The sequence below is a fragment of the Poeciliopsis prolifica genome, unplaced genomic scaffold, assembly GCF_027474105.1.
Source record: "Poeciliopsis prolifica strain line A6 unplaced genomic scaffold, Auburn_PproV2 SCAFFOLD009, whole genome shotgun sequence".
Lineage (NCBI taxonomy): Eukaryota > Metazoa > Chordata > Actinopteri > Cyprinodontiformes > Poeciliidae > Poeciliopsis > Poeciliopsis prolifica.
Genome location: NW_026562384.1, coordinates 11,436,934 through 11,457,318, shown reverse-complemented (window position 1 = coordinate 11,457,318; position 20,385 = coordinate 11,436,934). Strand labels below are relative to the sequence as shown.

At 37.7% G+C, this 20,385-nt stretch overlaps 1 protein-coding gene across 1 annotated transcript in view; it reads left to right on the top strand.

Moving 5' to 3' along the window:
* Nucleotides 1–10,479, top strand: part of LOC129362979 (short transient receptor potential channel 7-like) — a 53,444-nt gene extending 42,965 nt beyond the window's left edge. The window contains exons 8-12 of the mRNA XM_055034835.1: nt 1,376–1,571; nt 1,939–2,160; nt 6,339–6,419; nt 7,305–7,380; nt 9,397–10,479. Of these exons, the coding sequence (XP_054890810.1) occupies nt 1,376–1,571; nt 1,939–2,160; nt 6,339–6,419; nt 7,305–7,380; nt 9,397–9,536 (715 nt within the window). The 3' untranslated portion in view covers nt 9,537–10,479. The remainder of the gene's footprint in view (nt 1–1,375; nt 1,572–1,938; nt 2,161–6,338; nt 6,420–7,304; nt 7,381–9,396) is intronic.
* Nucleotides 10,480–20,385: the final 9,906 nt, after the last annotated feature.

Here is a 20,385-nt window from a genome sequence, read left to right as displayed (position 1 = left end):
TTGAATTCATGTCTATATACTGACCTGGTTTTCAGTTCAGTCCACAAATTTTCACTATAGTTGAAGTCAAAGCTTTCCAAATATTCAAAGTTAGCCAACTTTATCTATTTCAAAACCAGTTTTGATGCATGTTTGGTGTAAAGGTCTTTTGAGAATTCTCAAAGATCTAGCTGTTGATTTTATTTGAAGGTAAAAAAAAATGTACAGGATGTCCTACTTCTTTATTAATTTATCCATTTTGTAAAACATACCAGTACCTCTGGTTACGACTCAGCGCCACATGAAGATGCTGCCATCACCAGACTTCACAGTTGCCTCAAAGTTCTTGAGTTTGCAACGCTACTTTGAATTCTTTTTGATGAAAAATATGTTATTTACCAAGAACCTTGGTGCCTCAAATTACCTTTTGCTCACAAAACAGGAACCATCCGGTTGTTAAGTGAATAAGCAAAGTCTTTCTGTCTCACCCGAACACAAAGCTTTTCTCAGTTTTCTCAGTTGAATTTCACTAATTTGAAGTGGATGCTTCTTTAAGTGAAGAGCTCATTTATCTGCAGACAGAGCTGCTGTTGGTGTTCCAGCAGAGCCCTGTTTATGATGGACTTAAGCCGTGGTGATTTCTGTTTCTGATCCATCAAACCACTTGCATTCATTTAAATAATTATGTGAGTCAGATGGTTGAATGTTGGACTCAACGTGACATGATTCTGAACTAGACCCATGTCACAAATGTATTGACAACTACAAATAGCTTGTGGTTCAGGTGCAAAATGGTCCTGAGCCACATGTATTAATTATCTATGTATTTGAGCCTACATGTGTAATTTGGAGTATTTGTGGAGTAGAGATAATTATCGACCAGATGTGCATCCAATTCTTTTGGCTAAACTTCATGAAGGCTGTTTGTTGTATAATTATTCCATCCAGAAAAAAAGTGGTCTAATTAAAGTATTAAAGTCCTAAATTTAAAATATATACATTTCCAACCATATTGTATGTAAGCCACTTACAAATTTTTGATCTGAGCAAACTTTTAATATGTCCCCATTAACGTAAGATGTCTGCTTTGCATAAAGTTTGACAAAAGGTTAAAACTTAATAAACTTAGTTTGAGAAGTTAATTACCTCCTAAATGCTTCAGCTGAGTCATTGTCTGCTTTTTCATGTGTGTGCAGTTGCAGCACTTTGTGTGCAGCAGAGGGGTTGTGTGTTCAAATTGGACATGACTCATCACTCCTGCCTCACAAATCAAGAAGCATTAGATCACATATTGTCTGTCTTCATGTGTGTGACTCAGCAACTAGCAGCTAACAGTGTTTACCCACACCTGCACCCTCTTGTGTTCTGACTTCACCCCATCTCTCTTTTCTCTCAGGGTGGAGGAGAGCTTCAAGACTCTGTTCTGGTCTATCTTTGGGCTGTCTGAAGTGATCTCTGTGGTGCTGAAATACGACCACAAGTTCATAGAGAACATCGGCTATGTGCTTTACGGAGTCTATAACGTCACCATGGTGGTGGTTCTCCTCAACATGCTCATTGCCATGATCAACAGCTCGTACCAGGAGATTGAGGTATGGAGCGGCTCAATAGAAAAGAGGGCAGAATGTTGTCAACAAGTCAATAAGGATCATCTGGTATCAGTGACGTGTCTACAAGAGGATTAGACTGCGACTTAAAAAATGCCATCAGCTATTGAAAATCAATCAAACAACATAAGACTCCGTCAAAGACAGAAAAAATTCAAAGATTTTTTTTCCCCTCAAAGTTATAAAACACAGACTTGTTGTCAACAGGCAGACGTTGGGCTGTCTGCCACCGTAGCACTGTCCTCTAGAAGTCAAAGTGCTCAAGAAAGTCATAGCTATTTGTTATTCCTGTCTCTCCTGTCATCATCCATCAGCAGACTCACCCTGCGTCTGTGTTTGCTTGTCCCCGTAGGAGGATGCAGACGTGGAGTGGAAGTTTGCCCGCGCCAAGCTGTGGCTGTCCTACTTTGACGAGGGTCGGACCCTGCCTGCCCCGTTTAATTTGGTTCCCAGCCCCAAATCCTTCTACTACTTGGTCCTTCGCATCAAGTCTTGCCTGATACGCCTCTGCAAAGCCAATGGCCGCCGCCACAACAATGAGGTGGAGATGGGCATGCTCCACACACAGACCAAGGTCAAAATTTAGCATTTTCTACTTACAGTGTCTTGCAAAAGCGTGCCTTGAATGTCAATAAAACTTTCATATATTTTGTCATGTTAGACCAGAAACTTCAAAGTATTTTGTATTAGGATTTTATAGATAAACCTTTACAAGGCATGATGATATAATACTGGAGCAGAAAGAAATTATACATGGTTTTCTATGTTCTATTTCTACTAGTGAATATTTGAAAAATGTGGTGTGTGTCTGTGTGTAAGCTGAATCAACACTTCGAAGTAGAAGTGCATTTTGCAGAAACTCCAGCTGCATGTGTTTTGGGTTTCGTGTGTATCAGCTTTGCACATCTAGATTGAAGTGTGAGCCTGTTGTTTGCAAAGTAGCTCTCGCTCCATCAGATTGGATGCAGAGATTTTTTTCTTTCCTTTCAAGCCATAATACAGATTCCCTCTAGAATTTCGCTCTGAACTTTGACTGCTTGAATGTCCTTTTATTTAAATCATCCATTGTAGGTCTGGCTGCATGTTTAGTGTCATTTTCCTACTGAAGGAAAATCCCTTTTTTCATAAGTTTTGTCCTGGCCTTGCTCTGCATTTATCATAGTTTATCTTTCAGTTTACTCTTTACAGCTTTCTAGGTCATACATGCCACATTTTCCAGATCTATATTTGTTTTATTTATTTAGATGTCCTTTATATTGCTGTATATATCTTGACCATCTTTGTGTTTCTTGGAGTTGATCTATCTCATATTTCAAGTTTTAAAAACAACTCATTGAAATTTATGGTTGTAACTTGGCAAAATATGAAAAAGTTCAAAGTCTTTAAGTACTTTTTAAATACGTTTTTCATATAAAATGAGGTTTGTGATCCCTCCAGTAATGTTTTCCTCTGCGTCTTTCATCTAAAGTCATTTTATTTCTACCTCTTGAATCAATGTTGCAGGAGATTATTAACTTAAAAGCAGCTTATTCTTTTGTCTTCTTTTTCAATATCATTTCCAGACAGTTTAATCTCCATTTTATTCTCTAGTCAAACAAAACATGCTGCAGTGACTCTCTAATTATATACTAATTTGCGCATTTACTGTACTAAATACTTCCTGTCAAATTAACATTTTCTGATTTCCAACGTAGCTCTATATAACTGCCATAATTACACTGAGGGAGAATGACAGATGCACAAACAACAACAAAAATCCTCATTGTTTTCTTTATATAATTAGACATCTGTCTGTGTTGGTTGGTTGTTTTTGAAAGTATAATCTGTATATTTAGGAAACATGCAGATTTAAGTGGAGCATCCCTCTATGTCAAATCTCTATAATAGAAAGAAAGTTTTGTTTTTTAATTGGAAACACCAGAGAACATTTAACAAGGCATCAAACATAGCGCGAGCCACCAGCCGCAGACATTTCCTCCGCCGGGCTGCTCGGCTGGAATGGCTCACCTCACCGGAGCTATTAGTCAGCCCATTGCTTCTGCCTGCGTTTGCTAATGCCGGGGCAGATTTCGGATAGGGACAAGATAGGCTTCACCCTGCTGCCTCTGTGAGTGTTTAAAACCTTCTGCAGACCTGACAGTTTAACCGAGGCAGAAGGCAGGAAGGTGCAGGAATCGATCAATGGATAAGCCCACATTAATCCACTGGAAAGCATTGAGGATGTCAAGCGAGATTTAGGAGTGATGGGTGGTCTGTCTGAACCACCGATTCTTTTCTTCTCTCTTTCAGTGCTTTCATTATGATATTAGGATGGATATGGGCATTAAACTAATAAAAATGTTTTAGGAAAAGCAGCTGTGCCAACTGATTCCTTTAAAACTATGTGTGAAAGTCAGTGATTTGATGTGATTATATTGTGTTGGTATTTGGCTGGTAACTGCCAGCCTGGACTTTATGTGAATCTTAGTTAAACAGAGTCAGGAGAGCCCAGCAAATCAAGCTTTTAATGTTGACTAAGAACTGCAGGAAATATATTTTAATATTGCCAGTTGGCTTTGGGGAGACTTCTGATTAGAAGATGCCTTCTCAGCATTCACATAAAACTGGAAATTTCTGTCTCATCTGGATGTAGCTGCAGCAATGTGGGGAATAGACAAATAAAATGGCTATCTGAGCCACTGGCTTCTGTTCCTCTGCAGAAATACTTCTCTTAAAAATCATTTTTAAAAGTTCCTGTAGTTAATAAATAATATACTCTTCATAAACTCTTTATAAAGTTGCACAATATATTTTCTGTCTCTCTCTCAATTTCAGACGCTTTGTTTTTTTAGGTTGATGAAATTATCAAAATGGATAGTTAATTATTTATTTAAACTGTACTTTTTCCAGGGTGGGACAGTCATAAAACAGTCAACTTCTTTGATTTTTAGCAGCATCTAATCTCATGGGAGTTTCACAAATCCACAAGTTCTCATTCATAATGTGTGAATAAAGTTGCAGAGAAACCAAACGCTTTTACTGACATTTTGAACAGAAATGGTTGAGCTCATTTAACTGGATTGTTTTATTTGTCCCAGTGAACTAAGCCTGTGTCACTGCACCTCTCAGTTCCTGTTTAACATAAAGAGGGAGTGAATGGGCACTGGGCCAAGAAAGACACACTTAGTACAAAATCAGCACCTTCTGAAATTTGTTGCTTCCTACATGGACCAGCCAAATTAATGTTGGAAAAACATTATTATCAGAGGAAGTAATGAAGAAAAGGACCAGAAGTATGTCTGAATGAGTCAGGGTGAGGCTTTAAATACCATGTTTTGTTTGCAAATTCTGATCCAGATGGAAAATCACAAGAACATAGAATTAGTTTTTGAATGAACTCTGGGGAAAAAGAAAAATTTGTGACATTCAAGTGAGACTTTTTATAAATTTATTTATTTAGTGATCTTACTTTCTTGCTGATGAAGCCTTATCGGTGGAGAGTTGACAAGAGATCTCCGGATGGGAGCAGAGACAATAAAACAGAGTAGGTGGTCGGTACAGTTGTCATTGTTTGCTTTGTGGCTTGGAGGGATGGTGAGTGGCGTGGCAGACTGAGGGTGGACAGGTAGCTGGGACTGTTTTCTCTCTCACTTGGTTTTTGGCAGCTCAACAGTGAAATGGGTGACAGATGCAGATAAGCTAGTCCAGCAGTTCTTCTCATGAAGTTAAGCTCAAGCTAGGTAGACATGTAATGGCGATGTCTGGTTTGAGACCACAGAGTACTGAGATCACACAGGCAGGAACTCAAAGACAGTGGCAGGGTTTCTCCAAAGGTGCACAGAAACAGTGCAGGTTAGTGACAGTCAAGGCAAACTTGGAAATACAAGAAGGTTGGATTTCTGCAGCCATAAATAAAAATTAGGTGGAAGGATTAAGAACATATGATGGAAGAAGAAAAAAAAAAAACATTTGAAAAATATGCCAGGACCTCGTTGATGGCTACAAACCTTTGTCTTCTCTGCAACTCGAAAAGTCACATTTAACCCAATTTTAGTTGCGATTAATATTGAATTTGTAATCCAAAATAAATTAGATTGTTATTTTTTTTATCTTCTTCTTGAAATAGTTGATACATTTTAAGGTCAGAATTAATGATACGCAGCCAATGATAAATGCATAGACATCTGCGACCAGAACCCAAATGGTTCATTTGTTTAAATGTTTTCAGACAGACAGACAGAGTGTCATCTGTCATATTGTATTTCTCATTGCATTGCGTTATATAAATATTGAAAATATTTACATAGCGACCCATGTAATTGCTTAAAGATTGTATGCTGCTCTCTTATAATGTGGTTTTGGTTGAAAGGAAAAATAAAGTTACAAATAAGTTATAATCATGGCTTCAAAAGTGCATTTTTTTCTTGATTTTAAATCTGAAGAATGGTTAAATGTTGTCAATATAAGTTTGTAAATTTACCTTTCTGGCTTTTTGACATTTCACGTTAATCAGATCTAATATTAATAGATTTTAATGCTCTGTGAATTTAATGCTTTCAGTGTAATAATAGGTGATTTTGTCTGTCCACACTAGAGGTGAAAGTCTTTCTCACACTTATACAACATGAGTTGATTTCAGATAAAGCAGCGTTGCTGATTCTCTCATGAATACTGAACACTGTTATTTGTTTAGTTTTTAGTTCGCCGCCTTCTTCAACATCCTTCACAAGTACTTCAATTATTCTGAAGTGTGTCTACTTCTTGCTGTTGCAGGATGAACGGTTTAGGTCTTACGCGCGATCAGGAGAGGAGTTCATCCAGAGAAAAGCTCGAAAACACCCGACCAGATATCAGGTAAGAGATTGACAGAACTGAATGCAGATGACAACATTTAGGGTGGAGTGAAGATGAGACGGAAGGGAATTGGAAATCAGATTGAGTCTGGAGGAAGAATGAAATGTGAGACAAACTGGCAGAGGAATATGCAGCAGAGAGAAATCAAAGAACTGCAGATGCACAGATTGAGGTTGGTTGGACGGACGCTGATGGCAGGATCAGAGGAAGGAAGGAAAGAAAAGGTGCGGTAGAGGAGAAGAGGTGTAAGTGAGACAAAACCAAGCAACAGTAATAAAGAAATGTAGCGAGTTTGAAATGAAAAGGAACTTGTACAAAGAGAGAGAGAGAAGAATGAACATGGCTGAAAGTTCCTCTAATGAGATCTTTGAGAGTAACAGAGATCAAGACACTCTGTGCATCAACTCAAACTACATTATTTTACTAAGTAGAAGTCAAAACCTATTTTTACTCTGCTGTGAGGAAAATCCTCACAGGTCACCTGGATTTTTTTTTTTCTGAAAATATTCTAGTTTTGTACATTTTTAAGGATATCTATTGCACACACACCAACAGCTCAACACACACAACAGTGAATTGACACCTAATTAAACATATGTAAGTACTCTGTTTGGATGGTGGCAGCTATCGACCCGTAACCAGAGTGCCTACATTCAGAGACAGACTGCCTCAGGCTCAGCAGCAGCAACTGGTCACAAATCAATACTCAATATTCTACACACTGTCTGAGAGACCGAGTGAAACTCTGTACCACAATTAGCGTTGTTTTCTTTTTGTCTCGAGAACGATTTGAGTTTTCTGTCTTCATAAATACAGAATGAGTTGTCATCTGTCGCTGCTGCGTCCTTTGTCTTGAATCTTCACCTTTCTCTTTCCTCACTGCAGAAGATCATGAAGCGGCTCATTAAACGTTATGTGCTGAAAGCTCAAGTGGACAAAGAAAGCGATGAAGTGAATGAGGGTAAGAATCGCTTTTTCAATTCAGCACACTTCAGTTGCACCATTATCAGCTCATAATGGTATGAGTGCAGAAATGTGTGCAGGAATTGATCAGTGAGTTTCGATGCACATCTGCAGATCCTTGAGTTTAATGTGTTGGGTTTTTTTTCTGCATCAGGCTGCATGTAATCATAAATAAAAATGTTGGTTGGAGTAGTTAGCTAATCCATATAACACAACAGACTCACTTTTATAACTCTTTGATATCCAAGTAGTTTTCTCATTGTCTTTGACATTCTCCAGCTGGGTTTGAAGAATCTTCTGACTACATGAGGTTTATTTGAACTTGTTGGAAAGCCAAAAAAACCACATGTCATCATACCTCTGTGGTATAAAACATGTAAGCTAATAACAATAACATACAAGACACTGTTTTACCACAATGAGAGTCTCTTAAACCAGGAATCTGAATCTGCATCACTGAATCAAAAGACAATTCGTTGCTGTTTGTGCTCCAACGTCAGCATTATTTGGCACCAAACTCAGGATTTTATTGTCTATTTCTGAGATTACTTGGAGAAGAAAGGATCATAAAATGGAGTCGACTTGGACTCACGTACCGCTGTCTCTTCGCTCCGTATCTTATCACTACATCTCACCTGGTCATTGACCTTGTCTTATCTTTGAATCATCAAAAGTAGATATGCAGGAGCGCTTTTGATCTTTGAGTGAAAATATAACCTGAATGGGGTCATCTTTACAGCAGCCATTCGCTCAAAAGAATGCTGTTTATTTTTAGTTTTCAGTTTCAACTATGTTGCTTTCTGTTTTGTCAACAAATTAAACTTATGCTTAAATTTTGTGAAAATATGAACATTCTCATGAATGACTTTAATTGTCAAATTGTCATCACTGTAACAATATGTGCAGCGCCACAAATGCAAAAGAAAGTTTTTGAGTAATATTGAGCTTTATCCGTAGCTCATGGGTACACTGTGATGACAAAAGCAGAAGGAAAGAGTGGAGAAAATGTGACTATACTGCAACTGTTATCATCACTGCAGAATTCAGTAATTTCACAAATTTCCCTTATAATAAGACGCACATCACCTTGGCCAGATTGGTTTTCCTTCAGGTTTGAACTGGTAGCGTTCTGGTCTCCAAACTAATGACTCCCAGTGTTAAAATGTTTTCACTTCCTTCTCTTTGTAGAAAAAAATCTTAATAGAAATCTTCATCATGGGAGCTTACCTTCATTTGTCCATAAAGGAAATCAATACAAGGCACCAATTGTTCGCTACCATTTCTCCAGTACTGGATGATTTCCATTCTAGGTTTCCTCAGTTAAACGTGAGGATAACAAAAGCATTATTCTTTTGATATCCCTAAAGCATTCCCCAAAGAAGAATAGCATTCTTCTCTTCTTAAGCATAGAGGAATGCTTAAGACAGTGTTGTCAAGACAAAGTTGCATGAAATATATTCAAAGTCTTAGAGAAAAAAGGCTTCTCCAATTGCTTCACAATTTCAGAAACTTTAGGGTTCAGTGAAACGCCGAGCTGAACCTTATCTGTCCAAGCAATGCAGGACTGGCTTCAGGATTATTTATCAATTTCTCAGCGTGCCTCGTGAGGAAAGCCTGAGATCTGAGAGTGGTGCTACACTAACATTCAGGTGGATTTAGGATAAAACTAGGCACTGTCATATTGGCAAAAAGTGGATGTTAACTGGGAATTTTGAAAAATAGACTCATATTTTTTGTCCCCTGACACTAAAGGTGTTCAAATTGATCAAATTTTTTTCTAAAATATGGTACTGCGTTAAACAACAAAGTTATTTCAAGGTTTTTTACACATATGAATGCGTCCACATCTGTAAATAAAATATTTCTGACAAAATTATCCTCCTCCTCTTATACTGTATCATAGCAGAGATTTAAACTAAATGTCAAAAACTGACCCCAGTTCATGCCTAAATTTGTTCCCATCCTGATTGGTGTTTGTTCACTTCGTCCTTTCTTTTCTGTGTGTGTGTTGCAGGCGAGCTGAAGGAGATCAAGCAAGACATTTCCAGCCTCCGCTATGAGCTGCTGGAGGAGAAGTCCCAGGCCGCTGGGGAGCTGGCTCTGCTCATCCAGGAACTTGGCGACAAGTTTGGCAAAAACACCATGAGACACTGACAGGCCTTGCACAACGGGGAGGGAGGAAGGAGGAGAAGGTTTGGCGTAGAAAGCAGATTCGGGCCAGGTAGTTCATGACCTCAGTGGGAAGACAAGAGACAATGGAGAGGCAGGATGTTTATGTGAATGGACAGGATGAACGAAGAATAGTTAACAGCTTAAAATATCGAAACTGTGCCGAGTTAAAATGAGCTAGCTTTAGATAAAAACCCAAGTGCTTTCAACGCAAAATGACCAATTAGAGAAGACTTATAAAACCGCAACTGAACGTGAGGTTAGGAAAATAAACTCACTTGGAAGGACTTTGTGTTGTCAGCTCAATTCTAATTAAAGGGAAAGATAGAGATGAGTAAGAAGGGGAAGACAAGTGTGAGGAGATATGAAGAGACACCATGGGCATCAACAGCGATGCAGTGCAGCAATGAGGGCCCCACACCCACTGCCAGAAGATATCAGTGTGTCAGCTTATCACCAATTTAGAAGAGAGAGGTGAAACTCAGCCATGGGAAGACACTGGAACAGCAAGAGGAAACTCCAAGTGCTACTCACAGCAGAGACGCCTGCTACGTTCCATATTTTTAATTTGTCAGATGAAGTGCTCCTGCTGGTTGAGATAATGCACACACCTTCATACACAAGGCTATCTAATTAATGCAGATCTAATTCACAACCTGTGATACAAGTCGGAGGCAGTAAAGTGGATTCATTGCACTGATGTTCAACTCTTTACAGAAATAGTTTGAAAAGTAAGATGTTGTCTTTGTGTCTCTTAGAAAGAAATGAATGGAAGGTCCCAAACACAACCAGTTAATTAAGTGATAAATGCACTAGGTCAGCATGAAAAGATAGTATGGTTATTTCAACTCAGCTGTAGACATTTTGCAAATAAAAGAAAATGTGCATCTCTTATGCACCCTGGAAAATAGGAATTGAACAACGTCAACATTATTCACAGTGGATGTTTTTCTGCTATTGGCCTAAAGTTCACATTGTAAAAAGCAACCAAAGTAATCCACACATTGAAATGAAAACAAACTGTCTTTAAAACTCAATTGTTCTTAGATTTTTTTTCCATGCAGTCTAATCTTCAATTGCTTACGTAAATTATCGGATAAACTTTTTGTCATTTTGTTGATTCCATTTTGTTGATTTTTTTTTTTTCTGAAACCAACTGAGAATTTCTTTAACTCTGTTTGTGTGTTTGGGATTGTCTTGGTAAAACAGAAAATCCACCGTTGTTTTAAATTCAGGTTCTTATCCAACATGATTTTGGTGTCTTATCGCCACACTATATTCTTTCACTGTTTCTTTGAGTTGGCCAAATGTTCAGCTGCAAACATTAACAGTCACCATGCTGTTCTTTCAGCAGTGGAGTCTTGTGCAGTGAATGTGCATAGCAACTCTCTGTGAGCGGTCCCTGGCTCTAATTTTTTCTTTTCACGCACCTGCCTGAAATTTTTAAAAGAGCAACCAGTTATGAATGATTTATGGTGAAATTATTCTCTTACTTATTCAAAAGTTTATCAATACATCTATAACCGGTTTCATAAGCATGTTTAGCAACACCAAAGATGAAGAGTTCTATTCTTCATGTGATACTTTGATGATAAAATATATCTTCAGAGCTTTGAAATAGCTAATATCAATTAGCACTGACAGGAGAAGTGATTACTTTGTAAATACAAACACTTTCTTTGCTCTTTGATTCAGTTTTGTTCCTTTCAAAATCGTTTTGATTTCAAAATATGTAGAGACTGCTTGAGTTGTTGCCAACATTTGATATTAATTTAATGTAAGTAAATCACTTGAAAATATAGCTACTGAGAAAAATGTTAACGTGTTCAATACTTACTTTTCTCTTCTACGTTTCCTGAAACTTACATGACCCATTTTCAGAATATTTTCCGAAATGTCAAAACACATTGATAGAGTTGTGTTTACAGCTGTAAAATCCAGGAGTCAATTTTTTTCAGGTGAAGCAGTGCATTTGGGAGATGAGGAAAACCTTGCGATGTGGGACTTTATTTTCACATGCATTGATTTGGCTATAAAGGTGAGATTCTTTTTCAGAAGCTGCATGGAGTCATTTTCTGGTCTATTTTTTCCTGTCCCTTGAGACTCTGCTGCACAGGGTTGAGACATGAGCAGTAACAGTCTGCAGGCAACAACTGAATTTTAGCTTTTTTGATTCTAAAGTAGTTGTTTAGTTTTGCAGAGTAAACACTTAGACTTTACCATAAAAAAATATTGGCATGTGGTGCCTAAGCAGCTTGAAGAAATTATCATATTTTCATATTTTCTGAATTATGGTCTGCTCACAATTTTTTTTAAAATGTCATTGACTATATCATATTAATTGCTGACAGGATACATTTGTGTGTTGATAAAGCTTTGTGTAGAGACAACAATTTGACTAGCAGCAACTAAAATCTGCACTGTTATAGCACGAGGCGTTCATGCAAAGAAAAACAATATTTGTCATATTTGTATCTGATGCGCTCAGATTGTCATTAAATAAAAAACCCAAGCAGACTTGCACCACTTTTCCAATAATCCGGGGGTGACTGAACACTGGAATGTTATGTCTGAATGAGCACCCCGCTGCTTTGGGTAAATCAAAATGAGACATTAATCTCTCTGGATCAGATGTAATAATATTTATCTAACACTTTCACCATGGCACAAGTTTCAACCTTTTTCCAATGATATTTCTTTACCCTTCGTATAGCACTTCCTACAGTTTACGACAATGGAAAACATCTTTCTTGATTTCACATACTTTCATTAAATTGTTTATGAGAATCAATTCAGACATTTTCTCAATGGACTGAGCACATAAAAGTAAATTATTTCAGCTGCTTACATCTACATGAGTGCGCATCCTAGCAATTGTTATTTTTTATGGCCACATATTTATCTTTAATCATGTAAGAAACCAACTTAGATTATTCCTGATGAACATCAAACATTACCCTTTGCAATTACCTGAGTACAATTACCTGTTTTACTCATGAAATAACATATCAAGAATATATTTTCTAGCTTAGGAAAATGTTTATACTAACTTTAGTTTGGCCGACATGTTTTCTTAGCGAGCAAAGCTTTCTTCCTCCACATATCCCACCGAAGTTGAGTTTCTTTCTGAATTTAGAGGTATACAATTTCATATAAATAGGAGCAAAGTCAGCTTCGGACCAAAAATGTCAGGTCCTAAGCTGACATTTTAGGGTTTTTGAAGATTTCCTGTCTGCTTTCAGGATGAACTTGCTTAGATGACCCGACCTTAGTATGTTGGAAATTATTTTGAATTTCCTTCACTTATACCCTTTGTTCTTCCACAGTCAGGAGAAGACAAAAACCTTGGTTCAAAATGGCCGGACCTTAAAATGTTTCAAACATTTCCATGTGATTTGTTACAGTGTTTCACCATATTAAATATCTGTTTGTCCAAATATGTTCGGAAAACACACAGTCTGCTTGGTATCCTGTTTTTTTAATAACTTTATCTCCAAATGAAGACATTGCAACATTTATTATAAACCGAGTCAGTTCTGCAAAGTGAAGAAGCCATTATTGTTCCCTGTGTCAGCTGCTTAAAGAATCTGACTGCATTATGGAAAGAATCTCTACAGAAATAACTTTTTTCTGTTTATGTTTCACTTCTCAGTCCAGTCTCAGTCATCTCTCTTTCAGTGCCTGCGTTATTTGTCCCGTGACGCAGGTTGTGTGCTGTTTACAAAAAATAGAAGTCTCCCTGATTTTCATCTTCATCTTCTGCCTGATTAGCATTTTCAGCCGTTCCAAAATCCAACAAAAGTCGTCTAACAGAGCAGTGCAAACTGAGGTTCAGCACTTTCTTGACATAATCTTGAACCTGGGCGCCATTATTCCAATCTTTTCAGTGCAGCTCAGTCATAGCTCATGTTCTTATGCATTCCGCTGCAACTTTTTAAAAGTTCGGATGAAACACTTCCTGAGCAGTGAAGAGTCTTAAGTTCTGACAACACATGTGCAATGAGTTATTTTTAATTGGGAAAATGTAAATGTTTTCTATCCTGATTAACATTGACTGTGTATGAACGAGCTCCAGGGGCTTTTCTTCTGTAGCATCTTCCTCTTCTACAGAGTTAAACCTTTAAACCCATGACCAAAACCAGACTCAGAAGACCCAGGGTTACTTTTGCCAGTATCTGAGTATTTATTTATTTATTTTTTATCTGATCTGTCTGATTGTTATTGCATCATTTTATTTTCTACTTGCAGTAAATTAATTTGTTTCACATACACAAATGTCCTTTATTTTAGACAAGAAGGTAAAAAGTATCTTCACATAGTAATGTTATGTGTGAGAACTGCTGATTTCTCTTATAGTTTGTCTGTTTTTTTTCTTCTTCCGAATTTATAAAATCAGACAAACTATAAGATTTGGCCAAGGGAACATTTTATCATTCCTATAAAAATACTGAAATACTGTATTTTTGACTTGTATGCGAAACATACTGACCAGACTCTTGTACATGTATATTGTCATATTTTTGATCCTTGAAATAAATATGCTAAACTGGTTGGTTTGGGATTGATGCACTCTGTGTGTCTGTGCTGGTGTAGTCTAATTGTGCTTGTACCCATCATCCATTTTAAATGGATGATGGGTACTGGAGCGAAACCAGACAGGTGGTTGCAAAGTTGCTCCACGCTTCCACAAAAGAACACAAACACACTCAGAAGAACAAAACCCACAGATGATCTCAAAATCGAAATTTTAGCAGCAGGTGGATCCCACCTAGGACAAACTGTACATACTCAAATATACTGAGATGTAGTATTTATTATATGTAAAATGTGTCTTCTGTTCAACTCAATAATTTAATTTTATTGTATTCATATTATGATAGCTTGCAAAACTGAGCTAAAGGAACATTGCAAAACAGTTTCTAATATTTAATCTAATACTGTCATATTCTGGCTAATATAAATTGTAATTGTATTCAGATACTAGCTATGTTCAGTAGAACCCAGTGTCAAGAAAATAATCATTTAAACCAGCAGACTTTTACCTTTTGAGTCAGTTCTAACTATAAGCATTATCAAAAATGGACATTTTCGAATATAAACCTGTAGTTTATGAGTAAGACGCACTGCTGTAAAAATCTGAATTCTTAGTTCTCAGAAAAGATGGAGCATGGCCATTAAGAGCTTTGTACATGAAAGAACAAATAATTGCTGTCTTGCATGAAGAGAAACATTATCTTTTCATTTAATGCTTATCAGAACGCTCTGCTGTGGTTGGGTTAAACTGAAGGCTTTTTACTGAATTGCTCTGCAGGTTGTTCTTCATTTACATGCTAGGAGGTCCATTTAGTATGCAAATCATCTCCTTTAGCTGTGTTTTCAGATCAGTGGCACATGTCACATGAAATGACTTGCAGACATGTGAGGAGTAAGAGAAAAAAAGTATTGGCTTTGTAAGGTTTTGGGCCCCAAACCTGCAACCAGAACTGCTTATATGTACCTAGGAAAAAATTAAAACAATCTCTGCAATACAAGAAGAACAAAACTGATCTTTTTGTCTTTGGTGTTTCACTTATGCCGTCTTTAATCCGATGTGGGAGACAGCATTAAACCTTGCAAACTGGTAAAATTTGGAGGAATAGCTCTCTTTATATGAGTTCTTCTAAGTATTAAATAATAATTCACTTCGATGTAATCTGGCAGCATATAGATAAAAACTGCTTTGACTTGACTGATAAAATATTCAAACACAAAATTGATATCTTTTTTGTATCCCTCTGAAGTCTAGAGGGCCACATAAGAAGCTATGGTGGTCCAGATTTGGCTCCAGAGCCTTAAGTTTGAAATATGTTTTTTAATATCATTAGACTTTTGCTCCGTAGTCCAAGAATACTCCTCTTCAAATATGCAACACTGACAGCAACTCCAGTCAGCGATGTCCTTTTCACAGATCCAAACACAGATGTCGCTTTACTCTGTTACTGTTTAAACACTGAGCGCTCCATGTGCCTGAAGCTGCAGCAACTCAACGGAAAGACATCATAGTTGGTTAACATACCGAAATAGCATTTTAAATCATCATTTGTTGGATATTCTAACAAATCATATGGCATGTCAAATGGCACATTGCACTTTTTAAACTTTAATAAGGACAGAAACGGAAAATAATTAGCAGTATGACATATAAAGTCATACTTTTAACACCATTTGATCAGGTTTCATTGACTCATTTGGAGTTATGGAGAGGATTGGTGTCCTTGTCAAAGTTTTCCTCTAGAATCCCTTTTTATATACAGTAAAAAAAAATATTCTCCTTACTTCCACCTCACTTATTTGATGTAAAGTAACTTTTAGAAGGTTTAAAAGTTGAAGAGCTAATGTGGAATTTGAAACCTTATTTGCCTGTAAGTGTTGGGTGTGTGGTCTTGCACCTGTGTTGACCCCACCAAACACACTTGGCATGAACCAGACACATCCTGAAACAGTCCCCCATAAAGCCACACTGTAAACACTGTGGTCCTACATACATCCAGATGTTTATAAGAAGTCAAACTCATCCATACCTTTCACTCAACGCATTCTCTGCATTGTTTCAAGCTGTCTCTGAACGACTCCGTTTTATTATCCGGTCTGCTTGTAGCCAAAGTGAAGCTGTCATAAAAAAAAAAAAAGAAACTTTCCTTAAATAGACATCTTATAAAACCCTGCCAGGTCTGCTATGTCTTCTTTTCTCTTTGCATGTCTTTGACAGTCTTATTTGTTTTGCAGATAACCTTCAGGAAAAAAAAAAAAGATTCAAATGTTGGATAGTTAATGCTGGCAACAAGTTATTTAACCCCAATTGATGCAATGAGAAGCCCCTCATTTCTTGTCAAAAGACACAATCAGGTGTTGTGGAAAAGTTATTTGTCTGTTTAGGAACCACAAAATCACTGGCATGTCAAGACAATGTCTAAGAAGACTGCAGACATTACTTAAATTTGGTTACAAACTGTCCAACACTTTATTGAAAACTGGAAGACAAAAGGAGAAGCATCGTCTTTGGTGTGGTCCGAAAAAATCCTGAGTGATAATAATTGGTGATCACTTAAATTAATCCAAATTTAAAACAAATAATAAACAACAGAAATTGATGCTGTGTGTAATGGTGAATGTAAGAGCATCCGCAGTGTGTGAAGGGAAAAATTTGTAGCCATAAAACAACATGGAAAAAAAGCTTCAGTTTGATAGGGAGCATAAAGATTAGACTCTAGAATGATGTAAGAAGGTCATGTGGTCTGATGTGTCCAGATTTACCTTCTTCCAGACTGATGTGTTCAGAACAGAGGCAGAAGAAGTGATGCATCCCTCTACTGTAGCAGTCTGTAGGGCAGCACTATGATTGCAGTTGGTCAGGTCCAGGTTCAGCAGCATTATGTGATCACCTGAGTACTAAAATGCTAAATGACCAGGTTAATTCATCAATTAATTATTATTTTTTCTATTCTGATGGCATGGGCATATGACAAAGATCTGGCTCAAATCGTGAAAGAGTGGTTCAGGGAGCCTGAGACATCATTTTCACACATGGATTAGTGTGCATTTTGTATACTATTGACTATTGAGTAAAATAACGCAAAAGCAAGTAAAAAAAAAAGTTTGTTTAAAAATGCTGCACAGCCTGCAGGCACAAACAACCGAGCCCCTTTGCTGTAATAAATTTAGTCTGAGGAACACGGGGTCCTGGAGGTTCACAGGAGATATCATTATATCACTTCCTTCACTGCTCTCCCTTACATTTCTGACATGAGTTTGAGCTTTTCAGGGCATTACTCAACAATTCACTCAGTGACTGTTTGTGCATCGGTGAGCATAGTTTTCTGTTTTAATAAAATAAAATTAAGAAGTTAAATGTACTGATGCTTGATATGTTTGAAATGCAATCTGACAATAGATTCCAAAAAAAAAAAAAAACAAGAGAAAAAAACAGCAAGACCACATAAATTAGTTTGTGTCTTGATTGTTACTTTGAGGTGCATGGTATGAAGTGACGTTGCTTTTCTGGTGTAATTTGTCCCTGTGGCCTGAGGTGAGGAAGAATTTTAGTCTTCTCTCCTCTTAGTGTCTCCATCTGTCCTCCTCTGTCTTCCTCTCGCTTTCTCCTGAGAGCATGGAGCTTTGAGACCTCCTGCCACTGAGAGACAGGGAATCCATGGATTTAGAGAAGAGTCTCCTACGCTCTCTCAGGGAGATAAATGTCTACTGCATTCACAGGTCTAAAATATGGCAATTTTCTCCACAAAAGCTTCTATAGTGGTCTCAGATGTAACCTGCAAGCATTATTCAGTCACTGGAGCATTAATGCACATAAACCCAGGCAGATCTACATACCATACAACTTTTAGCATACAAACAAGTCATGCAAAAGTGTGAAATTCGCTTCAACTTTTTGACATTTGTTAATTTTTGTGTATGTTATTTGGATTGTATTTCTTTGACCAAACTTAAACGTCAGATAACTTTGGAGTGTATCGTTTTGACCTTTTATACATGTTCCAAAAAGTGTGGTTTGTAATGCTGTTAGTAACTGAAAAGTGGTAATGAAGACAAAAGAAAGCCGTGAAAAGTCACATTTACAGTTTGCGGCAATATGTGTGAGAGGTTCAGACCAGCCAGACACACTGGAAGTTCTCAAAAATAGTTGCTACAAATGACAACAAACTAACATACAGATACTGGACATAATATTATTAATAAGTAACCTGTAAATAAATCCAATACAAGAAGTTGCCCCAAATATTAGAAAAACTAAACAAATAACAAATTTCCCTTCTCCTTGCAATTAAATGGTATGATCCGCTTATGAGGTTGTGCCATTTAAGAACTGAAGCAGATGGGACTCTCTTCTTTGTGGCTCTCCAGCAGCTGCTCCAAGGTAACATTCAGCCTCTTGTCTGATGTGTGACAGCAGGAACAGATGTTACACCTTATAGGAGTCGTAGCGGGTGCTCTGGTCAGATGAGACCAATGCATTTGGCAGGACACTTAAGCTGCACAGGCCACTGAAGACACCATGCCTGCAATCAAACAAAGCGGTTACTGCTTTATACTGTGGCGTGCTTTTTTTTTTCTACAAAGAACAGAAAAACTAGTCTGGGATTGTTAGAAGATACATGGAAGAAAACGAGTGAGTGGCTTCAAAAGACTCGAGACTGAGCTGGGGGTTCTCCTTCAATCTGGTCCAATCCAGAGATACAATGGGTTGATTTAAATCACTGCATAGTCATTCTCCAGACTGGCCCTGTCAAAGTCTAGACCTAAATTCAGTTTCAATTCTTTTTCAAACACTTGAGATGTTATGTACAGGTCCTCTGCACTGAGTAGGTAAAGACACAACGCAGTCCTCCAGCTGTAACTGCAAAAAATGATTTAAATAAGCACTGAGGAACAAATATCCCATTTTTCAGGTTCTTATTTGTAAATATTTTGGAATTCATCTATGTTTTTCCTGTTGCATTACTTTGAGCTAGTCTGTCACATTAAGTTCCAATCAGATATTCTGAGGTGTATGGTTGTACTTTTAAAAAGCTAAACGGTGTGTATATTTTTGCAATCAATGTACCTTCTGGTCGACAAACAGAAAGATTGCAAAAATACTCTGAGGGATTTGCCAGGAAGCGGGTTTTAAATTCAAATGCATGTCTGGCTCCTAAAGTGACACATGTGCTTGCATGTTTTTTTTACACACATATACAGCTTATATCCAGGGGATTAATCACACCCGTAAGCTGTTTCAGCCTGTCATCTCAGTACGCCTTCTGGAGGTGACTTTATCATCAAATTCCTGCTAAACAAGCTAAAGAACAGCTGTCATGAGTCTCCAATCGTATTCAAGTTTTTCAACAGAAAAGACGTGCCATTAGAGACATAGAAATAATTTCTAACTTGCTCTATCTCGGTTTTACTTCTCCGGCATAACGGCCAGCAAAATGAAGCCGAAGTTCATGACTGTGTGACTTCTGCTATGAATTCTGACCAAAGCCGAAACGCCAATATCTCATTTCTGGAGCAGTCAGGGAGGTGATGGAGTGGCAGAGGACATGGCCACAGGGAGGGGAGGGGCGGGGGCATCAAGATGAAAACATTTTCTGAGTATTTACCTTCTTCTCAGAGCTGCCCTGCACCAGATCAGGATGGATGAAGAGCCTGATAGGACACCTCCTATTGGCTCTCCAGGTGGCTCCGCAGAGCCATGAGGGGCATGAACCACTGCACTGAGGGATGAGAGTGGAGGCAGCCTTGACTCGAGATAAATGTGTCACGAGAGCATCTTTGTAATTGGATGTGTTTTCTTTTTGCCCCCTAAGAGAAATATTTGTCCTCCACCATCACAAAATATTTCATTGTAGTTTGAGAATTATGTCCGCTCAGGCCCAGAGAGATTCAAAACCCTTATTATGAGCGAATGGATAAATAAAAAACATTTTAATGCACTTTGTAGAAACTGGATGAGAACAAAAAGACGCTAATAGTGCAACTAAATCATTCTCTATGCTTCAGGCTTTGACCTCTTAATTAACCATTCATGAAGAACAATTGAACAAATTTCTGTATGACTATCAATCTGATTTCAGCCATCAAAGTCTGCCTCAGTTCCTCTATTGTATCGTTTCATTTAGAGGGCACTCCACAGGTGATATTTGTTTAAAATGGATTTATCTTCAGTGAAGTGACAAAATAATGTGGGCTCCTTGTTCAGCTTTGTTTATCAGAGCTCCATCTGTTCTAACCTTTTTAATTCTTGATCTGACTCTAGATATCTGCTGGTTTAGATGGAAAACTATTTTCTTTTCAGTCC